Source organism: Phodopus roborovskii, unplaced genomic scaffold (assembly GCF_943737965.1).
Source record: "Phodopus roborovskii unplaced genomic scaffold, PHOROB, whole genome shotgun sequence".
Lineage (NCBI taxonomy): Eukaryota > Metazoa > Chordata > Mammalia > Rodentia > Cricetidae > Phodopus > Phodopus roborovskii.
Window position 1 is genome coordinate 3,904,366 of NW_026126516.1, and position 12,630 is coordinate 3,916,995.

The 12,630-nt window shown below is 44.1% G+C and overlaps 1 protein-coding gene across 1 annotated transcript in view; it reads left to right on the forward strand.

Moving 5' to 3' along the window:
- Unc79 (unc-79 homolog, NALCN channel complex subunit) overlaps positions 1 to 12,630 on the forward strand; it is a 191,916-nt gene that overhangs the window by 48,449 nt on the left and 130,837 nt on the right. Inside the window, exons 9-11 of the mRNA XM_051196519.1 lie at positions 3,388 to 3,476; positions 4,067 to 4,107; positions 6,478 to 6,506. Coding sequence (XP_051052476.1) covers positions 3,388 to 3,476; positions 4,067 to 4,107; positions 6,478 to 6,506 — 159 coding nt within the window. The remainder of the gene's footprint in view (positions 1 to 3,387; positions 3,477 to 4,066; positions 4,108 to 6,477; positions 6,507 to 12,630) is intronic.

Genomic DNA, 12,630 nt, shown 5'->3' on the forward strand with positions numbered 1-12,630 from the left:
AGTTAACTGGGAGGTGTTGGGATCCAGGCACACAGTAGGTCACACTAGTGGTCAGGAAACTTCCATGGAGCCAATGGGTGGTTAGCATAAAGCTAGAGACAGAGCCTCGTTCTTTTCTATTGTTCAATCCTATTGAAACCGAGTCTCTGAAGTTGGATATTCAGATGAGCGATCACATGTCTTAACAAAACAAAATTGCTCATCATATGTTTGTTGGACGCAGGACACACGGGTAGCTTGAACAGGTTAGGATTTACATGGGTTAATGTCACACTGTGAAGAGTGGGTGCTGGCTGAAGTTAGGAGCATTTACAGGCACTTTTGAGAAACTGGGTTCATTGGTTTGTGTCCCTTGTCCAGGCAGATTGTGTTGGTGCCTAAATAATAGAAAACCAGCACTGCCACTGTGTAGGGACAAAGGACAGGGACAGTGAGACCTGGGAACTACAAAAGGACTAACAGTATGCTGTGTGATGCGGATTTCCTTGTGTTGTCATATTGGATGCTTGCCTTTAATGATGGAAGACTGACCGACTCTGACAAAAGAGTAGATGAGTGTTAGCCACCGACAGAAGCACATGCTTTGTGATGCATATTCTTATGTAACTCCATCCTGGGGTGAAGACGATGTAGGGCTCAGCATCTCTTTTTTTTGCTATGAACAAAGACATTAGCTCACATGTGGTTTATGGAAATGGTGGTTTTTCATAGCAGTGAGACCCACTTGGCTCCCTTTACTTCCGTTTTTTTTAGGTCTCCTTTCTTCTTGCCTGGTACAGGTTTCTTCAGTTGTTTTTTCCTTACTTTTATGCCAGACCACATTCTCTGGAGTCCTCTGGCGTCCTGGTTAGCAATCCTCTCTGGCCATCTAATCACAGAACGGAGAAATTAGATTTTCTCCTCTTCTAGGCAGATAGCCCAGCCCGTTTATTTGGGTTGACCTTACTTTTATGCCAAAAACTCAGTCCTGGAGGCCAGGCACAACCATCCTGCCTTTGGCGTTTTTTCTTTATTGAGATGAAATTCATCTAGAAATTGTTTAAATCTAAAACTCATCATTTGAAAGTAAACAGTTGGCGTTCAGTACATTCAAATGTTTACAGCTCAGAAGACATTTTTCTTGCACACCTCCCTGACAATCTCCAGTGTTTCACTTTTTAGAAAACTAACAATCTGGGCAATGCGTCCCATGTGGGGCCATGTTTTGCACTATAGTACGCGTGGCTCAGTGGGGTCTACTCTTCACGGAAGTGAAGAGTAGTGGCTGCCCCCACTGTCACAGAGTACACAGACGTATGGTCTCCCACGCCTGAGGCGTATTGGAAAGGAGAGCTGAGAGAAGGTACAGTGTGACACAGATTCAGTTTATTTAGATAAAGGTTCACATTGGAAGTGAAAAACAGCCAGCAATACCCACAAAAAATGTCACTGCAGAATGAATGAGGGTGAGTCACTGGCATGAGGTATTTCAAATTCTTCCTTATCTGTTTTCCTGAGCCTGTACATAGGCCATGGATTATAAACAATCTTTTATTTATTTATTTATTTATTTATTTTTAAGGCAGAGTCTCTATAAGGCCCTGTCTGGCTTAGAACTCACTATGCAGATCAGGCTGGCCTCAAACTCCAAGATAATCCACCTGCCTCTACTTGGAGAGTTCTGGGATTAAGGGTGTTGTGCCTGGCCTAACAAACCATCTTTTTCTTGTTGCTGTTTGTTTCTCTTCATGCAACAGCCAGACACAAACATATTAGTAGAACAGAACTAACCAGGCATATTAAGTAAGTACTCTAATAGGTCAAAAGTCAGGTAGCCAGGCTCTAATGACGACCATTCTAACATCCCAGGAAAATTTCCTTTAGAGTGGAACGGAAAACTTACCTTTGTCTGGCAGACGTTTCGATGACTTATTGGGTAAGAGTGTGAAGTAACAGTGCTCAGATCTGCACGGGTGCACGGGAAGCTCAGGGGGACACACGAGTCCTCAGCAAAGACCACTCTGCCCTAACCGCTGAGGTCTGAGGCTTTAAGGATTTGTAAGAGCCGACCATTGCCATAGGGATAGGGCTGAAAACAAACTTAACATCTTAGTCTTACATCACATTCCACTTTCAGTTACTCCTGGCTCCATGTAAAGTTCACTTTATGAAATTGGCTGAAGCCCAGAGAACTATGTAAGACAGGGTCAGCAAACTGTACTGCTGCTAATGCTGCCAGTCCCAATGCGGCTGCCGCTTGCACTGTCAATAAAGTTTCATTGGAACTCAGCTTTGCTCATCTGCTTACAGAGTGGTTGTGACAGAGACAATATGGCTCCCAAAACCTAAAATACTTACTCTTTGTTCGCTGTGGAAAAACTGCCAATCTTGAAGACCAAACAATAGTTATTCAGTGTGTCTAAAGGATTATGAAATTTGCATAGGAAATATTACACAGTAGATTGTTAGCATCAGCTAATGTGCAATTTATGAACTTTGTTGGCTTAATTACTTAAATCTAGCAATTTTTGATATTGATCCCATCACTAAAACAACTCAAGGTTTTTGGCTTTGCATTGTAAGTGGGGTTGTAAATGTGGGTCATTTTCCTCCTTCAAGTCAGTAAAAAAAAGCTAGAGACAGTGACATTCCAGAAGGGTTTGTGTACCAGGCATACCTGGGCACTTGGCTAGATCATAGGCATATTATTTCCGAACATGGGCACAGAATGCAGGATGGCTTTTGGAAATACTAGAAACTAACTGGTGCAAAGTTTAAGCACAGTTAGTCACCTAACTGTTGGCGTGACTCAAAACACCAGACACCCTGACACTGTAACATGAACACTTGTGCCTCTGTGTTTGGGCTTAGACAACAAGGCTTGGGGGTAAATGAGCTGTAGGTGGTCAGCGGAAAGAAAGTGAAGCTGAACAGTGAATGTGTGAGTCATAGCTGAGGTTCAGGAGTGAGGAAAGGCACCCCTTCAAGCTAGATTTCCTGTGGCTGTCTCTATTGCCAGCATTTTGATGTCAGTTAATGATTTGGAAATCTTAATGATGGATTTTCCTTTTCCTAAAGAGAGATCACACTGTTTGTCACCCACATAACGTGGTTGAGCAGCCCGAGAAAGGGGATTTTTCAGCTTTGTGGCAGGAAGGAAGATTTTTTTGACAGTGTTTTCACTTGAATTGCAAATAGCCAGACAGAGGAACCCTGGCAGCCACATTTGCATCCCTGGTGTGGGCTCCTCAGCAGAGCAGTGGTTTCACAGGAATGGCAGTTTACTGAAACAGTTTATTCTACCTGGATACTTAGTCTGCCATTGTCCACGTGTGGTATGCGTCTCATAGGTTGGGGATGTGGTACATAGGAGTGGGAAAGGTGATTCTGTCTTGTCATTTGTTTCAGATGTGTATAGACCCTTCCTTGTCGGTAGCTTTGGGTGATAAGCCACCTCCACTGTATCTCTGTGAAGAATGCAGCGAGAGGATTGCAGGGTAGGTATGAGTCCTTGAACCAGATGGCAAGGAAAGTTGTTGGCTACTCGACTTTCCTGCTAGCCTTGCTGTGGTTTTTAGAGATTAGTTTGTCTGATGTTTAATACGGCAAGCTGTTATTTGGACAATCTCAGCTTGGAAAAGTTGGCACATCTGTCTTTACAGGACAGAGGAAAGCAAGTCCATGGGATGGAGTGGCTCTGATTTAGAAGCAGCTCCCCTAAGAAGGAGAAAGCTTGAGGCTGATGAGACCTGGAGTTTCCAAAGCCAGCGTGCCACCGCTCCAGTGGGCTCTTTGTCCTTATTAGTTGTCCTTCATGGCCTCACTCAGCTTTGTGTATTTTGGCTGTGTTTTGGTTGGCATGATTAACATCTGGAAAGTATCATTTAAGGACAACTGAATATGAGGAGATGCCTGTAATTTATAGATTGACTGGAATGCTTTAGATGCCTTAAAAGTTTATCAGGATAGTGCCCTTAATCATGCTTCCTATGAAATGCCTTGATCGGAAGTGTATAACTCACAGATGGGCATGTGCAGGGGGAACATTCCAGCGAAGCTCAGAAACCAATTTCATTTTTCTTCCTAGGGACCACAGCGAGTGGTTGATTGATGTTCTCCTGCCACAAGGTAAGGTGTTCTTCGGAAAGGATGAATAATGAGTAATCATGGCTAATGACATGGTTGATTTATCTCCTTTTGTGCTATTTTATAAAGACAGCAACCAAAGCCTCATATTTTAGGAATATTCGCTGACCTGAAGCATTATATCAGTGTCTTGCTTATAATATTGCCTAAACACTTAATAACAAGGGAAGGAGCTATCAATTCTACCAAAAATTAAGGTTAGATATTACAACCAGCGTCATTACTTAAGCCCTGCTGAGTTGTGTCTTGAGGAATATTTTGTGTGTAGAACAGATGCTACCAATGATTCGTTGTTGTGCTAGGTCAGAAAGCGAACCCTAGTCCTTTTTTCTTGCTACCATTACTGGCTCTGTGTTTTTTTGTGGGGGGGGGCAGTGTTCTGTAATTGCTCTGAGAGCTTGTTTCCCAATCAGTGTGATGGGGACAAAGTGTATCTAGTTTGTTGTAATAAAAAGATAAGATGTATGAAGCCCCTTGAAGCCTATTGGAGTCTGCTAGGAGTTGATAGGTCATCTCACATGGAGAAGTGGGTATTCCAACCTTCTTATCAGGGCTGTGTGGGAAAGCAAGAATGCTCAGGAGTGCTGATGATAGACATGGGTAGGAAATCCAGAGGCATCATGACCCCAGCTCGTGCACACAGCTCAGACTGTGACTATAGATAGTGAAGGGATGAGCAGGAGAGGCCATGGGAAGCCGGATGCCAACACTGGCCACGAGCTCTTGTTTTAATTTAGAATATACTACTTCTTCGAAATCCAACTTTTAATACTCGGTTATCTCAACTTTAAGACAGAAATCAATATGAATGCCCCATAACGCAGCACAATGCTATCACTCCCTACTGCCTTCCAGGGACATTTTGAAAATTTATTTCATCTGTAGGAAGAGTTAGGCTTATAGTGTGGACAGAGGCATAAATCGGGCCACTTTTCTTAGGAGCCTCTGGTGCCCTGATGTTGGACAGCCACATTCAGAAATACATGCTGCTATATTTTGTTAGTTTCTTTTTAGACAGGCTCTTACTGATGTCACTAGGCTGGTACTGAACCCTTGAATTTCCTGTCTCTATCTCCCGAGTACTGAACACAGCATAGCCTACCCTCCCTGGATGGCTTGGTTTTGTTTTCATAACCAAATAGGCTATATTGTCTAAGTAGGGCTTAAACTCCCAGTCTCAAGCAGCCCCTTGTCTCCTGAGTAGCTGGTTCTATAGGAACATGTAACTGTGTTCAGTTTCCAAGATACTAATGCCTGCTGAATATCAAGCATGTTTCTGAATTTGGCCCTCATTTTTAGATGATGCTTATTTGGGGAAGAACTGACAGAGCTGTAGTTTATCTACCTAGAGGTGTGACATTCACATCAGATTATTTAGTGCATAGAATAGGTTATCAAAAGGTTATATAAAATGAGTTTTAAACACCAAGTTATACATTTTACTGATTTTGTATCCATTAATTCCTAATTTACAGGCAGGGTCTGGGAAACACCTTCCTTTAATCTTTTGAGTTAGTGTAACACGGACTATTCTATAAATAAAGTGTCAGCCCATTTCTTGGGGCATTACTATTTTAAGGGAAATAGTGATAGATTCTCGGAAAAATTACTTTCAGCTACTCTCAAGATATCAGTTTCCATGGAAACACTTGCTATGCCAACTGAAAAGAATTCTTATGCACTCATTAAAAGTCAGTCTTATTAGTAGACAGCAGTTTGACTGTCTTGCTCCAATGGATCTACTCATGTTTGACAAGGGATTTTTTTCATAAGTAACCACAAGGCTGCCTTGCACTAGTTAATATGGATAGCTCAAGTCAGAGGAGACTCTGATAAGTGTTTCCTATAGTCTTGACATTTCAGACCATCTCCTGGAGGTGTTCTAAGCATAGCCCATCACTCTACATCAGTGTCATGCAAAGAGCTGAATCAGGAAGCTCAGAGTCCTTAGTTGCTCTCAGGGCTTCATCACTGACTGCCTCAGTGGTCCCCAGTAAGTCTTCCGAGTGTTACTGTCCAATGAGATCAAAGTTGTATGGCTATAACCTGACTGACTTCCCTAATATATTTGAGAAGGTTAGATTAGACGTGAGAGTAGGAGACATAGTTACAGCATGCAATACAACTTTAAAGACTACTAGAAGAGCGAGAAAGAGATATTTTGTGCTTTGGGGGGTGGAATGGAGGCCAGTAAATGTGGACGGCAGTTCACGAGGCAAATCCAAAGCTTTTGGACGAGGTCCACTGGTTTGCGTTACTAAGACTGTATTTTTAAAATTACTCTTCATGGTTGCCCTTATTTAAAATGGGCTCTCTTTCTTTGTTGATATTTTGTGTGCCTTCCCCTTACAGCTGAAATATCTGCTATATGTCAGAAAAAGGTAAGCGCACACCTTCTGTGTGATGGGGCATGATTCCCTGTGTTTGTGTGTAAACTCATCCGTTGACATCTGCCTCATTTCTGCACCATGGTTGCCCTCTGTGCACATGTCAGTGTATTTGTGAAGGAGAGAGGGAGTGCTGTGCGCATGAAAGGTTGCAATGTCCTCATGGCCTCCATGTCCGTGGCTGCTTTTGCTCACCGTCATATGTCTTTGTTCGGGACTCTGAAATGGAAGCTTATGTGTAGTTCTGGGGAAGTCTAGTCACAGAAAAGTGTGAATGGTGATGTAATTCATGTGATTTCATCTTAGGAAAGGATGCTTCTTATGTGCTAAAATAGTTATTGTTTTGAAACTCGATGCATATAGCTTAATATATGTCAAAATGCACCTAGATAAGTATATGTAGAGAATATTCCTTTAAGTATAAGTTGAATGATATGATTAGCTGAATATTCCACTGCTGAAACTTCCTTTTGACCTTTTACGTAGTTCCTTTAGGACATTCCATTCCATTTTTCTTTTATTCTTTAGTAGTTGAAAAGCTGACAGGAAGCAGCATGCTATCATGACAGAGCTTTGACTTGCTGGTGGGGGAACCTGGATTCTGGCTCACTCTGTTCTCTCCTGTTTATTTGAATTTTGCTCAGTTCATTTAAACTTTTAGGGAGCTTGATCTTAAGTGCACACCTTTGAAGGCTGTCTTGCTTATTTATTGATATATAGCAAACTGTCCTGAATTTCAGTGGTTACCAGCAATAATCAGTTATTGCAATCAATTGATTGCAATTTTGTGGATTGGCAATTTGGCTAATGAACTCCTCGAGGCTCCTTTCTGTGCTTACATTAGGTTGTTGTTGGTATGTAGTGGAGATGGGGTGGGAGTGGGGGGTGGGAGTGGGTGGGTGGGGGGTCAGTGGGGGAGTGACAGGTAGAGAATGTAAAGAATGATGCTTGGCTGATAACAGATGGTGATCATCACATAGCATATGTGGGACCTTAGCTAGGTTGGCTGAATGGCCGAGATGGTGAGGTATCAAGGCTTCCCTCCTTCCTTGAGAAGTCTCATCTTCTAGGAGGCTAGGCTGGGCTTGTGCACAGGCAGTGGTGTTTTGAAAGAGTTGGAAAGGAGGTTGCAAGGTCTCTGTGACTTAATGCTTAAATGTCACACAGCACCAGTTCTGCTGCAAACCACTGGGTAAAGCAACTTGAAGGTCAGCACAAAGTAGAGGGAGATCTGTGAGCAGATTAAGTGTCTTAGTTAGGCATATTGCTATGATGAAACACCATGAACAAAAGCAAACTGGGGAGGAAAGGGTGGCTTACACTTCTAGATCATTGTTCATCATCGAAGCCAGCCAGGACAGGAACTCAAACACAGCAGGAACCTGGAGGCAGGAGCTGATGCAGAGGCCATGGAGGGGGGTTGCTTACTGGCTTGCTCTACACAGCTTGCCAAGCCTCTTTTCTTATGGAACTCAAGAAGGCCAGCCAGGGGTGGCTCTACCCCCAATGGGCTGGGCCCTCCCATATCAATCACTGATAAGGTAAATGCTCTACAGGCTCATCTGCAGCCTGATCTTATGAAGGCTTTTTCTCATTTGAGGTTCCCTCCATTCAGACAACTTTAGCTGGGTCAAGTTGACAGAAAATTAGCCACGACAATTGAGCCCTCGTCAATTTGACACACAAACCCATCACTAGCAAGACAGCCTTTCCTTCCTTGTTCATCTCCAAGATCACAAATTAACATCAACATCACAACATAAAACATTTTGCAAACTTAAAAATCCCAGTCTTTATAAACTAAAACACCTCAAAATTCAGTCTCCTTTAAAAATCTAAAGTCTCTTTTTAAAACCCCAAATCTCCTTAAAAATTAAGTCTCTCAGCTGTGAGCTTCAGTTATAATAAAAAATAAGTTAGATGCTTTCTCATTTCAAGAGGGAAGATCCAGGGCACAGTCAGAACCAGATTAAAGCCAAACCAAAATCACATCTGTGTAAATAGTGCAGTGTTCAATGTCTGGGGTTCACTCACGATCTCCTGGGCTCCTCCAAAGGGCTTGGGTCACTTCCTAGCTCTGCCCTCTGAAGCACACGTAGCCTGTCTGCTAAGCCTGGGCAGGCTCCATCCCATGGCTGCCGCTGTTCTCGGTGGTCATCCCATGGTTCTGACATCTTCTAAAAACTGCGCTTGTCTGCTGCAACTGGGCTGCACTTTCACCAAAGCCTCTCCTAGGCTCTCCTCATGGCGCCATGCCTCAACTTCTCTGCATGAGCCCTTCAGTCCTGGGCCTTCAGCTGCCACTGAGGCTGCACCTTCACCAATGGCCTCTCCTGGCCCCTCACAGTGCCAAGCCTCAGCTGCTCTCTGTGACCCCATTGATGTCTTCAAAACCAGTACTGATGGGAGATGTCATTTTGTAAATGTTTTTCATGCTGGTTAATGAATAAAGCACTGTTGGCCAATAGGAAAGGAAGATAGGAGGGGCTAGGAGATAAGGAGGAAAGAGGAAGTAGTAAGGAGGAGCCAAGATGGAGAGACTGGGGAGATGAGACCCTGGCCCCTTTCCCCGGTAAGAAGACCACGTGGAAATACATAGAAATGGGTTAATAATTAAGACAGAGCTAGCCGATAAGAAACTAGCACCTGGCCAATAGCATTGTATCAAATACAGAGTCTCTGTGCTTTATTTGGGGCTGGCGTGGCGGCGGGAGTAAAAAACCGTACTCCTTACACAGTAACACTACCAAGTTTGACTGCCAGCACTCACTACAACCTTGGCCGCCTTTGGAACACAGCTTCAGTGTGCTGGCTCTTAGGAAGCACTTCCTAAGATTTCACCTCCACAATGCTGGTCTCTTATTAACCACTGCTAATTTCTCAGCTCTGGCCAGCCAGCATCTAGTATCCCAGCAAAGTCTGTGTTCTGTTAATAACCATTGATTCTTCAGCCCCAGCTAACCAGAGCCACAGATTCTTAATTCACAATAACAAATTACCCCAATACGGTCTTTAAACTTCCCTCTAATACTTCATAAGCCCGGATTCCATACCCTACAACCCTGGTACCAAGTTGTCTTAGTTTGGGTACTATTTTTTATGATGAAACACCATGGGGAAGAGTGAGTTGGAGAGGAGAGGGTGGCTTATATTTCCCAATCCTTAGTCATCATCCAAGGGAGGCAGGTCAGGAACTCAAACAGGGCAGGAACCTGGAGGCAGGAGCTGATTCAGAGGCCATGGAGGGAAGCTGCTTACTGGCTTGCTCAGCCTTCTTTCTTACAGAACCCAGAACCCAGGGATGGACTGGGTTCTCCCACACCAACCACTAATTAAGAAAATGCCTGCTCTTATGAAGGCCTTCTCTCAACCGAGGCTCCCTCCTTCCAGGTGACCCTAGCTTGTGTCCAGGTGACATAAAATTGGCCAGGATAAGCAGATTTAGCAGCTCACTCTTTGCCCTCAGAATCCTGCAAGCCTGAAAGAATATTCCTCTCAGACTGTCCCTATCCTTCTCAGTCCACCCTGACAACCCACAAGAAATACTGTGTGCTTTTATGTGCCCATTATAAACCTCTTTCATTAAATACAAGTTAAAGGCCCATCTCTGTGAGATAAGCCTGGCTATATCTTGTATTCTCCTCGAGGCTTCTGGGACTAATGCCTCACAGTCTCAGCAATCTATTATTTAGTAGCAAGGCTAGTGGAGTATGCCCTTAAAATCTTCAGGTCTTTGCCTAAAGAGACTATGATGTAACACACCACATTCCGAGTGGTTTTTTTTTTTTCTGTCTTTTCTCTTCTTTCTTTCTTCCTTTCTTCCTTTCTTCCTTCCTTCCTTCCTTTCTTCTTCTTCTTCTTTTTTTTTTTTTTTTTTTTTTTTTTTTTTTGAACGCTGTTTCTCTATGTAGCCCTGACTGTCCTGGAACTCACTATGTAGAGCAGGCTGGCCTCAGAGATCTGTCTGCCTCTGCCTCCCAAGTGCTGGGATTAAAAGTGTGTGCTCATTCTGAGTCTTAAAACATGGCTTTATATCTCACCCTGTCATCATCCCCCCCCCCCAAGACATTTTCCTGATGGATCCCTGGATCTAGTGTTTACCCAGGAATCTTTTCTTACCTTGAGAATCTTAAACCAGTGACTGGAAAGAGTGTCCTGGCTCAATATTTTCTCTTTAAACTCTAGTTGTAACTAGAACTATTAGTTCTTCTGTTCACCTTCCCTCTCACAGTGTGTGTGTGTGTGTGTGTGTGTGCAAGCAATCGTGCTTACCTTTTCACGTGCATGTGGAGGCCACAGGCTGACATGAGGTGTCTTCCTCCATCACTCTCGGCCTTGTGTTTTGAGACAGACTCCCAGTGAATCTGGAGTCTGGTTTCAGCTGGACTGGGTGCCAGTGAGACTCCAGTGTGGCTTGTCTCCCGTCCACCCCCAGATCTCCATCTTTGGATATAAACCACTGCGCCCAGCTTTCCCACAGCTTCTGGGCATCAGAGTCTTGACCCACTGAGCCATCTCCTCGGCTCTCCTCTAAGAAGAAACACATAGGTGTTACCTGTAACTCCAAGTTCCCTTGCCTGTCTTTCCTGCTTCCCACAACCAGCGTAGCATCATAGCAAAACATTTTACTGCGTGTTCCTTTTTCCCAGCATGACAATATTTCTCCATTTCCTCTAAGCCCTCCCTGAGGCGTATCTGACTTCTACTAACCATGTCTTCAAAACTTTCCAGTTTTGTGGGTTACGAAGTTAGCCACTCGGTGTGAGCTGTCTATCATGGCAGCCATTCGGTGTGAGCTGTCTATCAATCGCGGCAGCACCACACTGCCAGGTGCTCAGTTCTCTTCCAAACTCGGAGCAACTGCGCATCAGTGGCAGGGAGGGGCATTAGTTATAGACCGGATTCTCTGGGCGAGGGCTCAAATGGTGTGTGACAGAGATGAGCCGTGATGCCTGGGACAGTGGTCTCAGTGAGTCTTGGGGGCTCCTTGCAGGAGGAGTACATTTAAGGCGAGAGGAAGAGAATGGCTATGGTCAGAATGCCTTTCTTTGACTCTCCTCTCAGTGAGAAGCAGAACCCATGCTTCTCCTCTTGGGTTGGGGACATGTGGCTGTCTTCAGGTAACAGAAGTGACTCTGTGTGACTTAGATTGGGTCACAAACGTCATACATCTTACTCCTGGTCATCTTGAGCACATACTTTCAGGGTGTCCCTCCAGAATCTTCCCATGTGCTATGAGAAACCTAGTACTATGGTTTGGATGTAGTTTGTTTCCTAAGGGCTCATGTGTTGAAAGTTTGGTCCCAAGGATGATGATGTTAAGAGATGGTGCCTAGGGGGAAGTGACTCAGTAAAGCCTCTGGAACAGATTGCATAGCTCTCCACAGTCTCAGAGAGCCCCAGTGAGTTCCCACAGAATGGTGGTTACGGAAGACCAAAATTTGACCCCTCTTGGTGTCTGGCTTCCCATGTGATCTCCCTACCTGCTCAAGCGCTTCTGCCATTTGAGGACCATCTGTTAAGAGTTCCTCTTCAGAGCCCGGTTGCTGTCTCTGCCATGCCCTTGCACCTCCATGTGGTGCTCCATGGTGAACCATGAAATCTAACAGCAAAAAGCCAGAAAATTTAAAGACGATGCTAGGATCTAGGGAGTATATGGACAGTTGGAAGTAGGGGGTGGAAATAGCTGACCTTAAACTCCAGGACGATATTCTGGCTAATGATGATATCATGTCCACACCCAATTATTTATGTAACAGTGAAAACCTCAAAGGAACTTAAAGCTAATTATAATTTTCTTTGTCCCTTTGGGCTGCTACAAACAGTCATGGATTGGGTTTATCCAAGCAATATGTGTTTATTGGAAAGTTCAAGGTCAGGGCATTGGTAAACGTGATGTCTGCTCCCCAAGTGTGGCATCTTCCTGTGTCATATTTTCCTAGCTAGCATTCTCTAGGCCTCTTCTACAGGGATGCTAATTCCATTTTTGATGCTCTGTCCTCATGACTTACCCACCTCCTATAGACTGTACCTCCTAATGCTATCATGTGGAGGTTAAAATTTCAATACAGGGAGTTTGGGGGTGGGGGTTCAGGTCATAGCAGCAGCTACAAGGGAA